General features: G+C 39.3%; 1 protein-coding gene across 1 annotated transcript in view; it reads left to right on the forward strand.

Moving 5' to 3' along the window:
- The first annotated feature begins 8,336 nt into the window (after window positions 1-8,336).
- RNF17 (ring finger protein 17) overlaps window positions 8,337-21,030 on the forward strand; it is a 39,079-nt gene continuing 26,385 nt past the window's right edge. Inside the window, exons 1-11 of the mRNA XM_059840367.1 lie at window positions 8,337-8,413; window positions 9,006-9,097; window positions 9,773-9,831; window positions 10,789-10,844; window positions 12,098-12,197; window positions 13,278-13,358; window positions 14,751-14,848; window positions 15,657-15,828; window positions 17,156-17,232; window positions 19,479-19,553; window positions 20,737-20,828. Of these exons, the coding sequence (XP_059696350.1) occupies window positions 8,337-8,413; window positions 9,006-9,097; window positions 9,773-9,831; window positions 10,789-10,844; window positions 12,098-12,197; window positions 13,278-13,358; window positions 14,751-14,848; window positions 15,657-15,828; window positions 17,156-17,232; window positions 19,479-19,553; window positions 20,737-20,828 (979 nt within the window). The remainder of the gene's footprint in view (window positions 8,414-9,005; window positions 9,098-9,772; window positions 9,832-10,788; window positions 10,845-12,097; window positions 12,198-13,277; window positions 13,359-14,750; window positions 14,849-15,656; window positions 15,829-17,155; window positions 17,233-19,478; window positions 19,554-20,736; window positions 20,829-21,030) is intronic.

Consider the following 21,030-nt stretch of genomic DNA (forward strand, 5'->3'; position numbering starts at 1 on the left):
ACATTGAAAGGATTATATCTTCATGTGAAGAAACCTTTTTCCCATTCTCAACTCACAGTGTCATTTTTGCTAAAGTCAATGTATTAGCCAATATGTTAATTGCAATGTTTACCCAACCACGGAATACACTAAAGCTCAAAATGTATTTCAGTGATGAAAACAAAGAGATGATATAACTACTTAATTACTGCTAATACAAATGTACTTGTTAAAAGTGCATTTAGACCATGTATAAAAAACTAATCACACATCTGAAATAAGTATATGTGTTTTAAAATCTTATTGTATGTAACCTTAATAATCTTGTACCACTCAGTAATATTAACTTTTTGTATCGGACCTTTATTAGATTCTTGGGACCACAACTTATTAGCATGGAAATACAAGCAAATTGGTGCATTCAAAGAGAAAATTAAAGAAAAGTGGCCTTATCTCTGACTGTGGCCGTAAGTGGGTGTTTAGAGAAAACACATAAAAACAGACCAGTGTGGAATGGTGCTTCCCTCAGTAAACTCTTTTGCTGTGAGCACTGAGAGACTAACAGAATTACAATCTATCCTGTGTGCACCATTCATTCTAACAGTTCTAACTCATCGACCATAAAATTGACTGATCATATCTTAATACATTTATAATTCAGTATGAAGCAATTTTTAATGTTTAATTACAGATTCTTTTCAAAAGTGATTTTTGCTTAAGATCTGTCATTTTATCATTTCATCCGATGCCTTCTAGTTCTTACATTACTTAGAAGAAATGAACAACCATGCCTGCCCAAGTTCTTACAAAATACTCTATCCTATAATCCATTCTTCAGCAACAGCCATCCTAAGAGTTATAGCCCATGGAAGCTTTTTTGTACAGAAATCTCTGTATTTCTAATCATTCACAGTAATTCTTACCTTCAAATACAAAGGATAAAAGTGAATACTCCGGTGATTTGGAGTAATTTTTCCTCATGTATAATTATCAACTTCAGTCTTATGCTCAGCATCATACGAATGTACTAAAAGATAGCTTTTACACCAATTGAAGTTAACCACACATTTCAATTATTATTCCAGAAAAACATAATGAAAGATGAAGCAAACAGCTACACCAGCCAAAATAAACAAAAAGACTTTCTGTTCCTGATATCTTTTTGTATTTTTAAAGGAAAGTGAAATTTAAAATACATCTCTTTTTTTTTTTTTTTTTTTTATTCCACAAAAGCTCTGGTTATGTTAATTCTCACGTGGTCCATAAACAACAGCAATGCTTTACACTCCGTCAAACGGCAGATGTGCACCCCCAAAAATGAACAATACAAAGATAATTTCCGGGAACACAAGGTACAAGAGGCATGTAATGCTTTTTCTCTGGGACCACAAATATGTTTTTTTGGATATTTAATATTACGCCTTGTGTAGATTGAAAAGTAAAACACTCAGAGTCCTGAGGATGCGTTCCACTTGCTTAGCAGTCATTTTAAATTCAGATTCTCCATTTGTCATTGATTTCATTCCTTCTTTTTTATGCATGAATAACACAAAAACCTTAAGACACAGAGTACCTTCCAGTAAAATATTTTATCTTTCCTAGAATAGCCAGAATTAATTTGATAGTAATTACAATGACAGGGATTGGAATGGATGTGCCACAGGGTGGTAATCCTGTTCTTTCTAAATGACATCCCTTTCATCAGTAAAGCAAGAGAATTCAGAACCAATGATATGTGGTGTTTGTCATCCTAACAGCCATCCAACTCCTTTGTATATACTTTTGGAGGAACATCACAAAGAAACCAAAATAAGCAAGGGAAAATGATGATCAACTAACTAACTCACTCACTCACTCACTCACTCACTCACTCACTCACTCACTCACTCACTCACGGTCCAACAAGGAGTTAGTGGAGGAATATGGTATTAAACCATCATTTCAATGGTTTTAATAGTCAAGCTCTTGGACCATCAGACCTTAATCATAGAAATAATCCATACCCTTCCACATCACTACTCATTTTCAGTGCATTATGAAGAATTTTAACTAGCAAATCCTCTAAATGCCTTTTTAAGACATCAACAATTTTCTATGTGTTGATTATAAAAGACAAAAAAACTAATGGTTTTGTCTTATGGAGAGGTCCAGTAAGTGACATCACACATGAGCAGCTCAGGGGGATGTGAGAAATTTGTACAGATGCACGTGGTAAATATTTGCAACAATTTGCTGTGAAGGCAATATCATTGTATATTTACATCTTGAACTGCTGAAACCTTGTGTACAGGCACTGAAAAAATACCACAAATCTTTTCATTTTCATTTTGCGTAGGTGATTCCAAAAGATCTTCTAATAAATTTGTTTCTTAACAAGAGAACATAATTTGTTAGCAGTACTCTTTATCTTAGGAAACCAGATGGCATTTTTGCTGTGAAACCAAATTTCTTAAAGATTTTATGAACAAAAGAGAAAGCTTGGTTTACCTAGAGACAGAATTTCATTTTCAATGAGCCCAACAAAGGCTGATCTGCAGAAAGATTTGAACATCTTTTATACCTCTCCATACAAACAAATGCAATTGAAAGACCCCCAAACCAACTTCAGTGCCCACACAGAGGCTTCAGTCAGATCCCACAGGATACAGCAATCTCTCTACTTGATGCTCATTTGTGTAATGGGACCCAAATCTGTGCCTTGCTACAGACATACTGAGTTTCAGAGATGCAAAGCTGAGGTCAGAAATAGGCTTTTTTCTTGTTTAACAAGTCTTTATTTCCAGATATCCCTACTTATACTGTGTGGTCAAGGTGCATTTTGGTCTTTTCAATAATAAATCAAAATTGGGAATACACACTCAAACCTCACTACTGGCTGGACCTAGAGAGATGGAGCTTTAACAGCATCAGCTCTGTCAGGCTACAAGACCCAGCAGCTGAGTAGAATGGGCCAGGCTAACCCACCATTCCATGTCTGGCTGCTTGATTCAAGCACTAATAGTGTGGTAAAAATCACAGTAACATTTTAAATTAAACACTCATCCCTCTGAATTTTGTCATATTTTTACTATATCTGAAGACAGACTCAGCAGATTTCCTACACTGTTTTTCAGACACAGTAAGATTCTCTTGAGAAAAGGAGCAGTGTGATTTCAGCACCAATGCCACAGAAGTACCTGGGACCAAACTGTCCACCGTTACACTTACAGATAGTTCGTTAGTTTTAACCAACATGGTGGATGAGAAAAAACTATCTGGTGCACCCTGCAATTAATTTCATTCACAGAAATTTAGATAAAAATTAGCTACTGAATATAAGCACCACTACTAATGGTTATTGGGTACTGGTACTACTAAGACCAAGTAAGAACAGCCACTGACTACAATGTTAGGTGCAAGGCTCCAAGACTCTTGGTAGGAATTAAGAGGGAACTAAATGGTTACTCAACAAGAACCTATACAACCAGCTCATTAATCCATCCAGTATGGTGCCAGGAACATTAGTGGTAACACTAGGAAAGGGTGAACACACAGCTGGGATGAGAAAAATGCAAGACCAACCCTTTCAGCAACAGCACAGGTTTAGATCAACACTAACTGGTCATAAAAAGCAATTTTAGGCACAGTGATAATAGCAATGTAGTAAATGAAAGTAAGAAAGTCATAACTCTTAAATTTTATTTGAGGGACTGCTGCCAGATACTAGAGCTAAAAAATTAACTATTTAGCATCATATAAACATCACGGAAGAAAATACCAGCTGTACTGTTAGAGCAGAAATTTTGCACGTAGAGTACATCTAGAAATGGGGAATACATACTGGCTAACAAAAAAAATCTGATGATCATGAAAAGTCAGATCTCTTTCCCAGTATAAATTACTCAAAACTGTGATACTTCAGAAAGGCAATTATAAGCCTTAACTATGAGCCAGGAGTTAACATTAAGTACATTTCCCTCAGGGAAATGTGTGAGGCCACCAAAACGTTTTAAAGTTACTTGTCTAATGTGTAAACCTTCAATTGTTAATTAAAGAAACCATACTTCAATACATCTGCAGCACTCCTACCTACAAACTTTACTGAATTGTGTCATTTGGCCCTGCCTACAGTAATGTAACAGGTCTCCTTCCTTTTGCAAGCATGCATGGAACCTGTCACACAGCATCTGGAGGAAACACACAGCCACAGTAGAGGAAAAAATCTAATAGCAATTACATACCAAATAGCCAAGATACATATTTGCAGAACCTATAATCTAAATCACTATTTAAAAAATTAAAAACAGGGCAGTTTTAGTGCATTTAGTAATTAAATTTTGAGAGCAGAAATTATTGCTGAGAAAAGGCAAGATACAGACAATGAGAAAGGAAGATGAAATTATGCATTTGAAGAAAAAACAGATGGCTGGAAAGATTATAAAGAAAACATAGAACCAGAATAGAATCATAGAATCATTTAGCTTGGAAAGGACATCATTGACTTCAACCTCAGACTAATCACCACCTTGTCAACAAGACCACAGCACTATGTGCAATATCCAGTTTCCACTTCTAGGAATGGTGACTCCACCACTTGCCTGGGCAGTTTGTTCTAATATTTGACCACCCTTTCAGAGCAGAAATGTTGCCTGATCAGTGCAACTTGAGGCTGTGTTCTCTTGTTCTGTCACTTGTCACCTGGCAGAAGAGGGTTACCGCCACCTGGCTGCACCCTCCTTTCAGGCAGTTTGCAGAGAGTGATGAGGTTTCCCCCGAGCCTCCTTTTCTCCAGGCTGAACACACCCAGCTCCCTCAGCTGCTGCTCACAGGACTTGTGCTCCAGACCCTTCCCCAGCTCCGTTGCCCTTCCCTGGACACACTCAAGCCCCTCAATGTCTCTCTTGCAGTGAGGGGCCCAGAACTGAGCACAGGATTGGAGCTGTGGCCTCAGCAGTGCTGAGCACAGGGGGACGGTCACTGCCCTGCTCCTGCTGGCCACACCCTGGCTGATCCAGGCCAGGATGCCATCGGCCTTCTGGGCCACCTGGGCACACTCTGGATCACGTTCAGCTCCTGTTGACCAGCACCCCCAGGTCCTTTTCCACCAGGGAGCCTGCCAGACAACCTTCCCCGAGCCTGTAGCGCTATATGCGGCCGACGTGACCTAATATATGTTTTCAAACTGCACTTGACTGTGACTTTAGAACACACCTGCAGAGCTCACCCCCCGGCCGTCAGTCTGTCCAGCAGCATCCTCCAACGGCAGCGCGCTGCTCCGCGCCCCGCAGCCGGGCGAGAGGCGGGCGGGCGCGGCCAGCGTGAGCCCATGCTGCCCCCTCGTGGGGACCCGCCCGCGACACACCGGCCCTGCCGCTTCAGCAGCGCCGCGAGAAACCAGGGGACAGCGGGGCTGCCCTCTGTGCGCAGGCACAAGGTGTTCCTTCCCTCCAGGATAATTACCGCTTTTTTAGGAATGGTTAACCGAACCGCCCGTTTTGTCTTCAGATTTTCAGAGTGGTGTGAGCGCAGAACTGAAGGGATGATGCGTATGTTCCTTTATTCTTTCAGATACAGGCTGACAGAGCTATAAAAACCCACAACAGATACATGATATACAGCAAAACCTGTATGCACATCTTTACAATTCTCTGTAAAGACATGGGGAGCAGAATGTGAAATTTTAAATTTTTATACAATAATAAAGAAACTACGACTTTGGAATGTGTTGCTATTGTTCACTTAACTAAAATATAAGCAAGAATAAGCTGTCTTCCCACCAAAGAGCTAATTAGGCTTCTTACAGCTAGTTACACTGCTTTTCAGATAATCATGTTCTGCTGGTTAAAATTGCATTCAGACCTCTAATCAGGGCAAACCTTCCTATCATTTCCCTTTCTCTGCTACATCCACAGCAGGTCTGCCATCACCAATCCTACATTTTAGCCCTGAGCTGTTACTCATTATGATCTTAAGAAACTGTTTGTGAGTTAGATTTTAAATGGGAATTAACACATGATAAGGAAGATGGAAACAAAATTTTGGGTGTGCAAGCCTGCCCTCACCTTGGAAGCAATTTCTAAATCTAAATACGTGTTGAGAAAACACCTGAGATTTTAGCTTCATTGCAAAAAGTGATGGGAGAATCAGAAAGACTGGTATTCACAGAGCAGGAGAAGGGGGTTTAGTTCTTATGGGTCACATAGAGACAGATGATTAATTTCTTCCCATCTGAGGGAAATTATTTACAAGGGAAATCCATTTGAGGATAACTTCTGGAAAGTTCCACCTCTCACACACAGACCAGGCTCATTCAAGTGCAGATTAAAAAAAACCCATGCAAACTTGTTAGATTTGGGTGTTTTACCAAGAAGTGGGTGAGGCCCTACTCCATAGAATTGTGTAATTTTTGAACTTCACTGCTCCTTTCTTCATGCTTTCTTGCTCATTACTCTGAAATTCTTCTCCCATCCTTTCAGCACACATGACCGTAGTCTCTCATTTTTTGGCTCTCTTCCACACAAATACTGTTTGCCTTGGCCACACCAACTGCAGTACACCCTGTTGTTAAGAAAATCTTGAGTAAGGTTTGTGTTTCAGCATTCCCTGTGCCCACTATCAGTGGTATGTCCTTCTTGATAAGGTTTGGTAAACTTGATAAGCTTTTGGTAACCTTCCCCTGAGCATGTCAAGCTCAAAACCTTAACAAGGGAATTCTAACAAGAAATTTATCTTTTTAACACCTGGACATAGCAGAGGAAAATCAATGTATCTAAAATTTTAAAATTTTACTGTATTGCACTAGAGGTGATTAAACAGATAGCTGGACAGTATCATGCTACATTTGTGACAGCCAAAACACGAGTGGCAAAACACTGCAAGAACATCTCTTGCTTCTTCTGCAAGTAAAGAGAATGCATGTAGAATAAAGTAACCCCAAAGCATGGACATAAGGGCTTCTAATCCAGTGTTCTGCTTTTGGCTGGGGCAGTGACAGTGGCTGTGGTTTAGATTTGTGGTGAGCAGAGCGCTGATAATAGGGAGATGGTTTTGTTATTGCTGAGCAGGGCTTACACAGAGCTAAGGCCTTTTCTGCTTTTGTATTGTCAGTTTTTGAACTGATGTGATGGTGAAGAAGCTGTAGGTGCATCAGAGGCTGGGAGAGGACACAGCCAGGACAGGTGACCCCGACTGACCAAAGGGACATTCCAGACCATCTGACATCATGCTCAGCACACAAAAAGGGGAAAGAAAGAAGGCGGGACGTTTGGAGTGATAGCTTTTGTCTTCCCAAGTTACTACTGTACGTGATGGGTCCCTGCTCTCCCCAGAATGGCTGAACACCTGCCTGCCCACGGGAAACAGTGAATTAATCCCTTGTTTTGCTCTGCTTATGCGCGTAGCTTTTGCTTTCTCTATTAAACTGCCTTAACCTCAACCCACGGGTTTTCTACCTTTCACTCTCTCGATTTTGCCCCCCGATCTCGCTGCTGAAATAGTGAGCGAACAGCCGGCGGTGTCCCAGCCCGCAGGGAACACATTCCTCCCCTCAGAGGACAGCCCCCGCCATCCGCCGCCATGGCGGAGAGACCCGGCCGCGCGCCCCCGCCCCGCCCCTCGCTCCCGCCCGCGATTGGCTGCGGCCGCCACGAGAGGCGCCGGGCCCGCCGCCATCTTGGCGCGCGAGGGGCTCGGCGCGGCGGCGCGGGGAGTGGGCGCGGTGCGCGAGCGGTGGCCGCGCGTCCCTGAGCCCGCCCGCAGCGCCGCGGGGAGAGAGGGCTTCTCTGGGACAGAGACCAGAAACCACCGCCAGAGAAACCTCGGAAGGTGCGGGGGGCGGTAGCAGTGCCCAGGGATGGGAGTCGGGGTCTGTACGTGGGGTGGATTACAGGCGGGAAGTGAGTATGGGGATAATTGCAGTAGGGAGGAGCCATCCTTTGAGGGTTCCCGCTCAGGCGGGAGGTGGGGAGAGCAGCAGTGGTGGGAGCTTGGGAGCTTCCTGCGGTGCCCAGCAGTGGTGGGAGCTTCCTGCGGTGCCCAGCAGTGGTGGGAGCTTCCTGCGGTGCCCAGCAGTGGTGGGTAGGTCGGGGTGGAGCATCTGAGCAGTGCAGGGCAGGCTGCTGGTCTGTTTCATTTAATTTGCTTTTCAAGGAAGAAATAGGTGTGTAAGAATCCAGTACAACATAGGTGTATATGGTATGATTTCTGTGTCTGTCACTTCTGTCTCTTCCATTTTGCTCTACGCAAAATGATGTGAACCTGTAGCGTTGGCTCAGGAGATGAACTGGGCTGTGTTGAAAGGTTGAAAGTAATTTACCTTTCTTTTTTTTTTTTCTTTTTTTTTTTTTTTCCTTTTTTTTTCTTTTAATGTATCAGGCACCATGAGTGGAATGGGAGAGTTCTCCTCGTTGGGTGGTAGTAATAAAGAGCTTCACAGAAGTCAAATGAAAGGTGTGAGGTATGTGGATTTCGAGATGGTGGCTTTAATATTTTTAAGCTCTGACAGCACAATTACCAGGAAATACAATTAAGAAAATGTAGAAAGTAATGTTTGTGTTCTGCAGTGTTGTGAGACTGTTTTTCTGTGTTATGTATGTGAATAAAATACTCAGTTTGTGTAAGGTTTCAGTATTTAGAGTAGGTTCATTTAAAGAGATTTTTAATACAATTTGCTATGCTGTCAGATATTGTATCATACTGGTCTGTATGTATTTTTTACAAATTATCTCTGTTGATTTATTCAGTATGTTTTAAATAACTATAACGAATGTGATTACAGCTTTTGTGCTGGTTCTAGTTACCTGAAATACTGCATGCCTGGCAGCTGTAATATCACCTTTGTGTATGATTAATTCAGTGTCACAGAGCTAAAGTACTTCCTCAGTTAAGAGAGGGTAACGAATGTTTTGTGGTGTGTTTTGTTAACTGCAGTTTCTTCATGAAGTCACTTTGTAAAAGTGGATAAGCTTAGCTCTGAAACAGCTGGAAGTCAGAATTAGTTTCTTACTAATATTCTTGATGATCCTGAATCTTTACTTTTACCTCTGAAGGCAATGTCCTAACCTACTAGAAGAGCATTTTACGGAGCCACATCAGAGAAACGGTGATTTGTGTCATATGTCAAAAGCTGTCAGTGCTGAAGGTAAGGCTTTGGGATCTTTTTATTTCTAGCAGTTTCATTGTGTGCACTACTCACTGTTAGTTTTTATTTTATATGATCTGTTCAGGACCGTAGACGAGCTGCTGGGTTTGATTAACACATTGTTTGTTTGCTACTTACCAGTAGTTAGCAAGAACAATCAGTTCCTTTTGATTCCTCTCCAGCTCCTTTTCTTGATGTAGTGATTGTCAGGTTTGTTCTAAAAGAAACCTAATTTTTCTGGGTTTTTCTGCATGAGTAACTTTTTTCCAAGAGTTGAAAAATTGTATGGGATGTGCAGTATTTATGGGTGTTTATGAAGCAATTTTTTTCCTGTACTTAACTATGCTTTTTGAAGGTGTGGGGTTTTTTGCCTTTTTTCCTTTTGTATGGTTATCCTGTACTGAATGTAGTAAAATATATATAGCTAAAGATAACAGATAATGCCCTAATCAGTACACACATGTCAATCTTTGTAATTCTCAGCTAAGTTTTGTGTCTATCCATCTGGATTTCTATACCTAGCTCTTAAATTCTCTTGTTAAAAAAGTCAGTGTTCTAATTCCTGTTGACTTGCTGAATACTATATAGAAAACTGCACTGGTGATGGTGTATTTCTGTTGTCTTATGGATTAGGATGCCCCACAGGAGTGGGTTTTTCTGTGCTTGCTTTTACAGTGTTGCATGGTGATAGGAAGGATGAAGACACTGATTTGTTTTGTTTCTCTTCAGCAGAAGTAAGTTGATCTAAAGCTTTCAGCTCAGTAGTCACTGTGGTGGTGTGAAGTAGCAATTTTATAGGAGCTTGTAAATTTTCATTGAGAGTGATTAAAGCAGGCTCAGGCCCCCTCTGGGTTCAGGATCTGTGCTTTATGACCACCTGCATCCCCAGCAGGTGCTTGCTAGCATTTCTGATTACACAGTGTTGCTGTGTAGTACATGTCAGATGTCCAGGGCCTGGGTTTAGGAAGGTGTGGTTTTACAATTCTCATTAGTGCCCCTTGTTGCCAGATCTCTTCCACCCTCTTGTGTGCACACAGTGTACAAGAAAGCAAGTCATTAATATGTACATTTTCTGTACATAAAGATTTAAAAGATACTTTAAAAAATCCACTTTGCCCAGTAGTGTGTAAGTTTTGAGGTTTTCTGCTTCTGCATCTTAAAAAATGCCTTGTGCATGACTCTTGTGTGTTATTACATGTTAATGCCATTGTTTCATTGAAATTTGTATTTTGGACGAACATGAAATGCCTTTTTCCCCTCTTATGAAATTCAGGTTTAGCAGTTATTGCAGAATACAAATGAGTCAGTTCTTTGGCATTTAAACCCTGAAATTAAGTCTTATTGAAAAGGTACATTGTAGAATCTGGTTCAGGAATCCAGTATGTTAGGAGTTTTGCATAATATAATGGGGAAAATACTGAGTGCAAACAGGAAGTCAGGATTCCTTTTACTTGGAACACTTTTTATTTATCACAAAGGTGCACTGATGGCTACAGATGTTCTACTTTGGAGCTCTTTCCTTAGACCTCGCCTTGTACAATTCCACAGCACTTACTTTGAAGCTTGGTCTAATTGAAATGGTGGGCAGGGGTGGATACTGAAGGTGAAAACAGGTTTATAGAATATCTTTTCCAGGGATTTGGCTGTAAGCCTGTGGATGAAATTGTTTTCCTTTCCCCTTCTGAATTTAGAACAGAACGGACTTTAAATTTGGGCTGTGTGGCAGCAGCTCGGAAAGACAAGCAAGGTAAACTTTTAATAAATCTTTTCATGTCTTTAAATGCCAGCCTGGGGGAAGACTTGACCAAGGAAGTGATTCCAGACATTTTCCTTGGGGTGATTTTTTAGTGTGTTCTTTAAACTTCACTAATGTGTTGTTGGTATGAGTGTCTGATACTGTGAGAACACATTGAGTACAAGTGTCATTTCATTGAGGCAGCGAAAAACAAATGGGTTTGGCTTGAAAATGTGTGAAACTGAAAGTTGGAAGCACTGTGGTAGATGACTGATAAGGGTTCAGAGGGGGAGAGAGCTGCTGAACTGCCAGGCTGTGGTAGGAGGGACTCTGCCTCCTTCTCCCTTCCACCTGCTGATCCCATTGCTCCTTCTGTTTCGATAACTAGTCACAACTGTATGAGGATTAGATGCCAGCAATATTCTGTGGTCTTGTCAAATCTTGTTTATTTGCCCAGTCAGTGTGAACCTGAAGGAAGTCTCGAAGTGGCTATCTTCCCCCTGCAGTGTTACTGCTGTGGAGAGTGATGTTCATGCAAATAAGGATAGTCCCAGGAAATTCTTTCAGGTCTGTTGTATAAGGAATTTCTTCTGAAAGGAAGATGCAGGAAGTTTATCTTCTGAGTTTGGCGCATGTAACATGCACTGCTAACCTTGCCCAAAGTGAGAGATTTCGTGTGTGGCTGTCAGTCTCTGCAGCAGTGTTCTCCAGATGCTCTCGCCATTGGTCAGACACAACAAACTGAGCCCCAGAAGAACAACACAAGGTTTCCTTCCTGGAATAAGGCTGGTTTATGCAGACTGCTTTTGTGGGAGTCTTGTTTGCTGTTGCAGAAGAGCAGCTGGGGGTCATCATACAATAAAATTTAAGAGCCTTCCTAACAGGTTGCCAGTAAATGGTTTTGGTGTCATTGGTCATGTATTCTAAAGATTTTAACAGTAACAAATGAAAAATAAATCCTGGAATATTCATAGTCATGCATTTACTCTCACTGATGATAAGAATTGCTTCCAGTTACTAAGGTTTTGTTTGGCCTTGCCAAAATTGTCAAATGAAAAATAGCTACATTTAAGGGGATTTTAGTAAAAAGGAGATTTTTTTTTGAATGGGGTATCTACTTTATGTGTGAATTCATCTGTTACATAAATAGGTCTGTATATGTATTAATGATAGATTTTAAAATACTCTTGTAAAATATTTGTAGGAAGTTTGGTGCTTTTTTTTAAATGCATAGGTCTTTTCTTTACAATTTTTTTTGTTTACAGGCCCTTCAGTTACAATATCAAAGAGAAAAATGTTCAGTACCCATTTTCTTCCAATGGTGGGCTGAGTGATGGATCAGCTCTAGCTCCACCATCTGACATGGTGTGTTAACATGGAATTTCCTTATATTCTCACTTGGTTTGGTATATGCCTAGTTAATAGTGCACTTTGTAAAACAAAAAACCCTGCAGCCTTAACAATTACTTGCTTCTGTTCTGTTTTATCATTGGGATGTGCAGCTGCAGTGTTCATAAGATAACTTGACAAAATGACTGCAGCTCAGACCCCCCCAATGAGATCATAGCTGAAGACTGTTAGTTCTATCTAGCTGCTATGAAATATATTTTGAATTTAGCTTTTCTTAAAAGATACCCCAGGCTTCACAACGCTTGAGTTGGGGACTTCTTTATTTGTTTTTAAATTTAGGGCATCTGCAGGGCTCATGTTCACATCCTTAAAATGGTAATTCAGGGCAACAAGGTTGGTGGACAAATGGACCTCTTTAAAAATTCTGTTAAATTTCTTAACCTCATCTTTCTGAATAGGTTTGTGAGGTTTTAGACCAGAAAATGTAAGTTGTGGATATTTTAAAGTGACTGTAAAGGAACTGTATATCCAGTGCCAGTCACATTTTCCTCTGTGGAGATTGTCCTGTACACTGACCTTGCAAATGCGTGATGTGATTTCTTAGGTAGTTTTGTTACAGTGCCTGTTATAGTTTTAAAATTGTTTCCTTGTATCAGCAGACTACTGGGATCTAGCTAGGTTTTTTGAGGGGTTTTCCCCAAGTGGTATTCCTAAATATTTTACTTTTGTTCTAAGCTGCAGTATTTCCATCTTCAATCTTCCATGTTTTCTTTTCTCTGTATTAGTAACTTTATTTTCCTTTTTTTTTTCATTTACTGTTTTAATTTGGTTTTTATATGTGATTATGCAATTAAATTGTTTTAAGAAACAAATTTAGCTCTGTTTCAGAAATACTACAGAGGAAATGTTCTCAGTGAAATTCTGGTGAGCCAAGTATTTTGTGCCTGATGGCCATTGTGGAGCTGCTCGGAGTCTTCACATAGCTCATCAGTCATCCAGATCAAATGCCTCTGTCAAAATGGCAAATGGTTGTAGACCATCTTGTCTTTTAATTGTGCAAGCAACTTTTATGTTCATTGGCAAACTTTTCCTCAGGAGAACAACACTGGGCAAGATATTGATGAAGCTTTGGGCATAGCTGTTAGTAATCTTGGCCACTTCCATGATGCAAGCAAGGTGGGTGAAGTTTAGTTAAATAAATAATGAAATAATCAGTCCTCTCCTAGACTAGAGGTTTTTGTTGTGGGTAGTCACACATTAATGCACTATTTTAATTTGCTTTTGCCCTCTTTGTTTTGTTACCTGTTTTGTCTTTCAACTGTTCATGTTATTTCTGTGAATACACAGCCTAAAGTCCAGGCTACAGCCTGAGAAGTGGTCTGCAGAGGAGTGCACAAGCCTGTGCATAATTTAAAGTTGATAGGTCAATACATACATTTAGCAGAACCATATGCAAGCCAGTCTTTTAAGTACTAAGTTTGTGTTTCCTTGGATCAGGGAAAAATTCAGCTTTTGTTTTTACTCTAGCAGCTGCTCTAACTTTTTAATTCTAGTGTGCCTCTTTCTGCATTTAAAGGTGGAGAAGATGTTATGAGAGCAGCTGAAGTAAAAAATGTAACAGAATGTGCAGAAAAATGCAAATCAAGTAATACATTTATATGCACAGTATAAAACATGGGAAGAATACTAAAATACATGCTAATACTGTTAACAGGTTTTATTGATTAACTTTTTAACTTTATCAATGATAATTAATTTATTTAAACTTTAGCTCTTCTTAAATATGCTGTAGAAAAGCTTGCAGTTCTGTCTTTGCCATCTATTTGCATTGTAAGATACACAGTATAGAAGTATTTAATGTTTCAAAAACTTAGTTCTGGTAAATGTGGTGGGAAGTGTCAGAGAGGCCTGTTCTCCATTCCCTTTCTAATGGCCAATCTTTATGTTAAGCAAAGTTATGTTGAATTCCTAATTCATTTACTAATAGCATATTGTAAAAACTACCTATTTCAGCAGCTATAATATAATAACCCATGGGTATTATGATACCAAGACTGTGGACTTGCAACAGGTTTTCAACAAAGACTGAGAAAATGCCAAAGCAGTGTTGTACTATTGAGATTTTTTTCCCCGTAGTCTCTTCATGAAATGTAACTGTAGTGACAAAACTGATGTTTAGCCAGAGGAAGATTTTTTTTTAATTTTCCCTTTATGCTCACAATGAGTTTTAAAAAACAGTAGAAGTATCAGCATGCTGTTGTTTGTGTTTGGTGCAGTGTTTGAGTGTCAGGTAAGGAAAGTGAGACATTGGGCCCAAGATCTGTGTGTTTCTTCATAGACCTAAAAGCTTCAATGGGGGATTCAAACATTGCCAGCTGACTCCAAGTTAGAGAAAACAGAGGGTTGTAATGAGCTAAAAGTGGTTTAATGTAACTCTATCTGCTGGGGTATCCGTCACTGTCTTCCTCTTGATTGCTTCTGTTCTGAATTTTAAAAGTATTAGTAGTATTGTGAGAATAATAAAATAATAATTCAATAATGCATGTTTATTTGTACTGAACAAAATAGGTGCTGGAATACTTGGAGTTGAAAGTAAAGCATAAAAAAGACAAAGTTACAGAAGCTGCAGATAGAGCACTTGATGAACTTATTACTCTTCTGTCAAGGTAGTAATCTAGTTTTGTAGTATGGCATGGGGTGAGTTACTTTTACCACAAAACCTCTTCCTAATTCAGGTGAAAGACTAAAATTTTGTTTAGAACTTTCTCGTAGCAGTATTTTATAGTACCTGTCTTTTATTTTTACCCTTTCATTGTTGCATCTTGGAGCTGGTTTGCATGGTTGGAAAGCACTAACTTATGCTGCCTCTGCTTTTAAAAAGACAAGAAAAACTACCAATAATGTTAATTTTCTGAAAAAGCTCAATTTTGAGGTTTTGTAATACTCTTATTAGTGGATGATAAATTTTAACAGCAGGATAGCAGGGGGTTTTTTATTTACTTCCTGCATATTTTCAAGCTGATAGAAGTGCAAGGACACTTCATTTCTGGATTTTCACAAATATTTATGTCTTCAGATTGAGGGGAGAGAGGTGTTAAAGCTCAGGTTTCCAGAAGAGCCTCTGAGGGGGATGGTCTTCAATTTTACCTTAGTAGAATTAATTGTAAGAATCAACTGTTTATTTTTCAGTTGGATGTGTTTGGAAATATCAGGAGGCTGAAATGGAAGCGTGCTTCTAATATTTAATTAATAAATATCTTTTCAGTGTGAACTCTTTTAACATTTGTGGTTCCTCCAGTTACAGAGTGCATTTCCCATGCCTGTACTTGGCACTGTTTGGGGGGGGATGATCCTTGTGTGTGAGATGTATCCACTTTGTATTGTGTGGCTGGCAGCTGTGTGTAACAGTTCAGATTTGAGTCTGTGCAGCTGAGTGCATATTAAATTCTGTGAAAAGTAATGTTTTTAACACAGGAAAAGGAAGTCATTCGCAGAATTAAAGGAGAACATCAACAACTACAGTTCTAGTATTGCAAAAACTAAGGAAATCATCGAAGAGAAGAAGAAGCACTTGATTGGTGCCATTAGGACGGCAAAGGAATTAAAATGTTCATGTTCTCTAAGAAACTGTTGTGATCTTGCTCAGGTAGTAACATTCTTGCACTGTGAAATAATTTCTTTTTAAGAAATACATTCAAATTTGGATTGAAAGTTTGTGGTCCCAGTTTGCTGACTTCAACGTTGACATTTTTGGGCTATTATATTCTTATATTCTTATTATATCCTGCTTCTTCACAGACACAGATTTTTTATTTGGTCTTAGTCACAAGTTACAGTCTGGTGACTGATAAGAAGCAAAAAGAGGTGGTTCTTATCTTGAAGAGTTTGGCATCTGAAACAGGAAAGGGAGGGGGAGGATAGGAAAACTGGCACAGTGCTGATCAATGAGAAGGTGGTGTTTGGGAGAAATTGCTCAAACCTTTTCCATTCCATAGCTCTCCATCCTTCTCACTGAACTACTCCAGAATTCATAGCCACACTCAGTTGATCCTCTTGGTCCCAGGCCTTTGCTTCTGTTCTTTATCTCCATCATATCTGCTGTTCATAGAAACCCATGCCACCTGCCATGCTGTATCAGAGCAGAGGTCCAGCCTGTCTCTGGCAGCAGAGAAGAAAGATTCTTGGAGGACACATCCAAGAAAGTGGGGAAGTTGAAGGTTATGGGTTTTAGTATCAATAGGATACATCAGACTCATTACATTGAACAAACATTACCTTATTCTGTCATAAGGTTGTGGAACATCATCTTTAATGTCATTGTAAAGCTGTTGGCAGTGTGCATGGGTGTGTACATTTGTGCATTATATGTACATAGGCATAGGTTGAGTCAGTGAGTTCCACCTTTTACTATTTAAAATGAGGTTTATGTAAAACAGCTTCCTGTTATTTTAAAATGTGCCACTCAGTTATTTCATTTGGAGCCTTTGCAGTCCTTGTGTTGAGAAAAGGAATGAATAATAGGTCTTGTCATTCTCTGAAGAAATGTTCTTTTCAGAATCATCTACCCTGCATCCATTTGTCACTTCAGCTGAAGAAACTGGGTCTTCTGACCCAGAAAAGACAACTAGTCCTTCCTTTTTTTTTCTATCATTTACTTCTATCTCACCACTGTGATTTTTTGGGAACTGGCAGCCACCACTCTCCTCTCATAGGTCTGCCTTTTTACTTAGACATCACTTCCTCATTAGACGTTGAAATAAAAGGAGTATCTGACTTTTGCTTCTGTTCATTTGCTTAGATTACAGAATCCCAACCATTAAGTCTTAATAAGGCAAGAAGACATATTTGAGAGTTGGCTGTTAGCTGAACTCTTCGAATTTTTACCATAAAATTAGAGGTGTCATGCTATAGGTAATAGGTGCTTGTATAATTTTCTGTTTAATGGAAGCTAAGATTGTACTTCTTAATTTCAGATTATTTATGACTTGAAGTTGCCAGTGGAGGCTGAGCTCTCAAGAGTGAAGAATTTAAAGGACAAAATACTTTCAAGGTAAGTGACTGGAGTGGGAGGTAAAAAGAGGCATGGGTTATCTTAATTACAAAAATTGTTCATGGGACAGTTAAACTGCAGAAGTTGAGCTTCTTCACTTGCAGTTGACCAGAAAACTACTTCAGGCATAAGTATAAAATCTTCATTAAAAGTTGGCAATAGCCTTCATGTGTTGCATGGGGGAGAAAGCACATACAATTTGCTGAAATGAAGGCAAATACATATGCATTTTAAAAATCCTTGACAGACTTCTGCCACTTCTGAAATCCTCCTTTCTTTACAAATAGAAATAAATTGGGAGAATAAGGGCTTAATTACTTTTTTAGTGAATCAGTTTCTGACCTTCAGGAGACATAAAATGCTTTTTGGGCTGCTGACCTCTAGAGAAAGTTGTGGAAAATCCCAGTTGCTGTGCTGTCCTCACTGGAAGTGACCCATGATTTCTGTAGCAGAAGTGAGTAAGAAAGAAGGTCACAGCTGAGGTACACCCTCACCCTGTGCAACTTGGTCATAAGGCTGGTCAAGAGTGCTGCAGTGCCTAGTGCATAAAGGCCACACTGGAAAATGATGGAGGGGCAGAACAAAGATGATGGTACTTTGGAAGATCTTGGGGCCCCTGTTGTATTTCAGGATGTGGAATCACTCTGGGAATAGAGTGGGGGGCGGTGTGATTCTGACTGGCACAGAGAAATTAAGCTTAGCAAAGTTACATGCTAAATGCAAACAGTTTTTGTAGGATCACAGAATAATTTAGGTTGGAGAAGGCTATTAGGATCACTGAGTCCAACCATTAACCTAGCATTACCAGCTCCACCTTTGCATGTGTTTAAGTGTAGTGTCTGCATGTCTTAAATGACAAAGTCATAGAATGGTTTGGTTTGAGTGGGACTTTAATAGGTTGTGTAGTCCCAGTGTCCTTCAGTGAGCAAAGGCATCCTCAGCTAGATCAAGTTGCTCAGGGCCCCATCCAGTCTGACCTTAAACCTTTCCAGGGATGGGGCATTTAACCACCTCTCCAGGCCACTTGTTCTGCTGTTTCACCACTCTTAGTGTAAGAAACTCCTTTGATCTACTCTGAATCAACATTCCCTTAGGTCAAGGGATAATGGTTTTAAACTGTTGCAGGAGGCTCTAGCAGAAAATTTGTGCCTTTCTGGAAAGTGCTGTCAGGTCTCCCTGGTGCCTTGCCTTCTCCAGGCAGAACAGTGCCAGCTCTGTTAGCCACGTGCCTCCAGGGATGGTGACTCATCCAGTCCCTGTGTGGGTTGTTCCAATGCTAGACAAAAGTTAGGACCCCTCCTGTCATGTTAGTTGAGTTCTTGAGTTAGAATATGGATAAAGCAATCTATAAAATCCTCTTTTAGAAAACTTACCCCTTAGACACTGTTTTGAAAATACTGTCAGTAATGAGTGGCAGTTTCAGAGAAGCCTGTTTAAATGCATGATGGTAAACTCTGCCAGCTTAAAGCTGAAACATAACAAAATCCAATTTTTTTGGCATTGGAAAAGTTTTTGAGAAATTCAGCTGAACAGAGGACAAAGGAGGCCTGATGAAGGATAAATATAAAGGCCTTACCTTGTGCCACTCCAAAATTACACCAAAGGTGAAAAAAACCTCAAGTAGGAGGTGCGTAGAAGTTGAGACACATGCTGCAGACATAAAATGTTGTAGAAGAAAGAGTGGATACGTTCCTGAAGGGGCAGTGGGAGAGAAGCCCAGACAGCTGTTCAATACTATTTACATTTTGGTTTTCATTAATTAAAACTGGATAGAAAAGCTAAGGCATTTATTTAAGTTATATTCACATTCCATTAGTCTAAACGTAAAAGTGCTTAAAAGATTTTGCTGGTTTTCATTGGCAAAGAAAATAGTTAATAGTGTAGCAGTAAACAGAAGCATATATTTTGGACTTGAGTTACAGTTTTGTTCTTTACAAGGGAAAGAAAATTCTTTGTCTCTGTGCAGAATAATATATTGAACTAAACTGAGTATAGATGAGAAAACTGGGTGAATGCTGCAGTACTCTGTGCATGACGGAGAAAGCATAAGACAAGAGGTTTTAAATATGAAGATAAATGAGCAGCCAAATCTGGTTTTTGTAGGAAGAAATAAACTGGAGTAGGTAATTAATCTTACTTTGCCCCTCCATGAATATTGTGCTGAAAAACACCGTAGATCTCAAACTGTCAAAGTGATTTAGGTATTCTTGTCACCTTCTATAATATTTATTCTCTCTTCTCTTGAGATTGTTCCTGAACACTTTTGAGATTACATCTTCATTAGAAAATTTGGGAGAGATTAAACAGGGAATGACCAGGAAGTAAGTATTTTTTTAATGAAAGAGAATAGGTATTGTAATTTACCTGCTCTAGTAGTTAAGTATTTATTGGAGATCAAATCAAAAAAACTGTAGGTGCTTAGGGAATTCTAAGAGTTTATTGAAGCAAAGCAAATCTTTATAAGCTGGTATTTCAATCAGCAATCCAGTTAGTCCCGTTTGTGTTTCAGTTCTGACATTTTGTTTCTACTTGTGTTTTGCCCTAGTATATTTTGCTGAATCACTTAAGTTATCCAGATTGCATTTACGCTATGTACTTTTCAACTTCAGTTGGCACTTAATGATTTGACCATGAAACCAGTTAGGCTGGAAAAGGTCATGGAGTCCAACTGTAAACCTAACGCTGCCAAGGCAACCACTAAACTATCTCCCTGGGTATGCTGTGTCTACTATGTTTGTACTACATGTAACAGAGATAGTAATAATTTCAGCGCATGAAAATGCATGTAAATGAATCTCTCATGAACAGCAAGTACTGAAATTGGTAGTATGTCCATTTCCCGGTCTAAATACAGATTGTGTCTAGTGCCGAAATAAATTTGTTCAGATTAACAAAGAAAAACCTTTTCTTTTTAAAATTACAATTGCTTTTATTTTATTGGTGGGGTTTTGTTAATTGTTTTTTGTTGCTTTGTTTATTTTTTTCTGTGGTCTTTGACTAATACTTGAAAAATCATAATGGAGTTGCTGTTAGGGCTATTGTAGTTAACACTGAATATGCTAAAAAAAATTTATTGCATACAGTAATATTTGAAAATCCTACATATGAGAGTGAGTAGCATCCATTAGTACAAAAGCATCTGATATGCCTTTTGTTTTCAACATGAGCTACTTTATCACATTATGAACTTTTTTTTTCAAGTAGTTTGTATTTGGACTTGTGGTCTCTTATCATCTAGGTGGGGGAGTAGCTCTTGCAGTAAGCTGTGCCCAAGCATATGTACTGTGTCTGTGGCAATTCTTCCTAGGATTCAGATTATTGTACTTTTTTTTTGTTGTCTTGATATTAAGAAATGTAATTCAGTTTATTTCTAACAGATCTTATGAGGCATTTTTTTGACATAGTAATGCATTCTTTATAAAAACTCTGCTTTGACTCATGCTTTTTTAGAAACAGACTGAATTATGTTAATTTTTTTCCAAATAAAATTTTTCCCAAACACAGTGAAGATAATGGACAAGACACTCTTATCCTTGAAGACCAGGAAGAAACGCCTGATGTTATAATAGAAGAAATACTTGAAGATGACTTGGAAGGCAAGTGTCTTAGTACCTCATGCTTTCAGTGTTCCATTGTTGAGTGTGATCTATTTTGGGTCTTGTATTATGCTGTGTGTTTGGCTCATGCAAGTTTTTTAATGGTGTCTGTTTGTTTCAATGTTTTTGAGATTTTTTTGTTCTCCCATTTAGCTTGTTGAAAACTCTATCACAGGTCTCCAAAGAGAGTCAAAAGCACTGT

The sequence above is a fragment of the Haemorhous mexicanus genome, chromosome 2 (assembly GCF_027477595.1).
Source record: "Haemorhous mexicanus isolate bHaeMex1 chromosome 2, bHaeMex1.pri, whole genome shotgun sequence".
Classification (NCBI taxonomy): Eukaryota; Metazoa; Chordata; class Aves; order Passeriformes; family Fringillidae; genus Haemorhous; species Haemorhous mexicanus.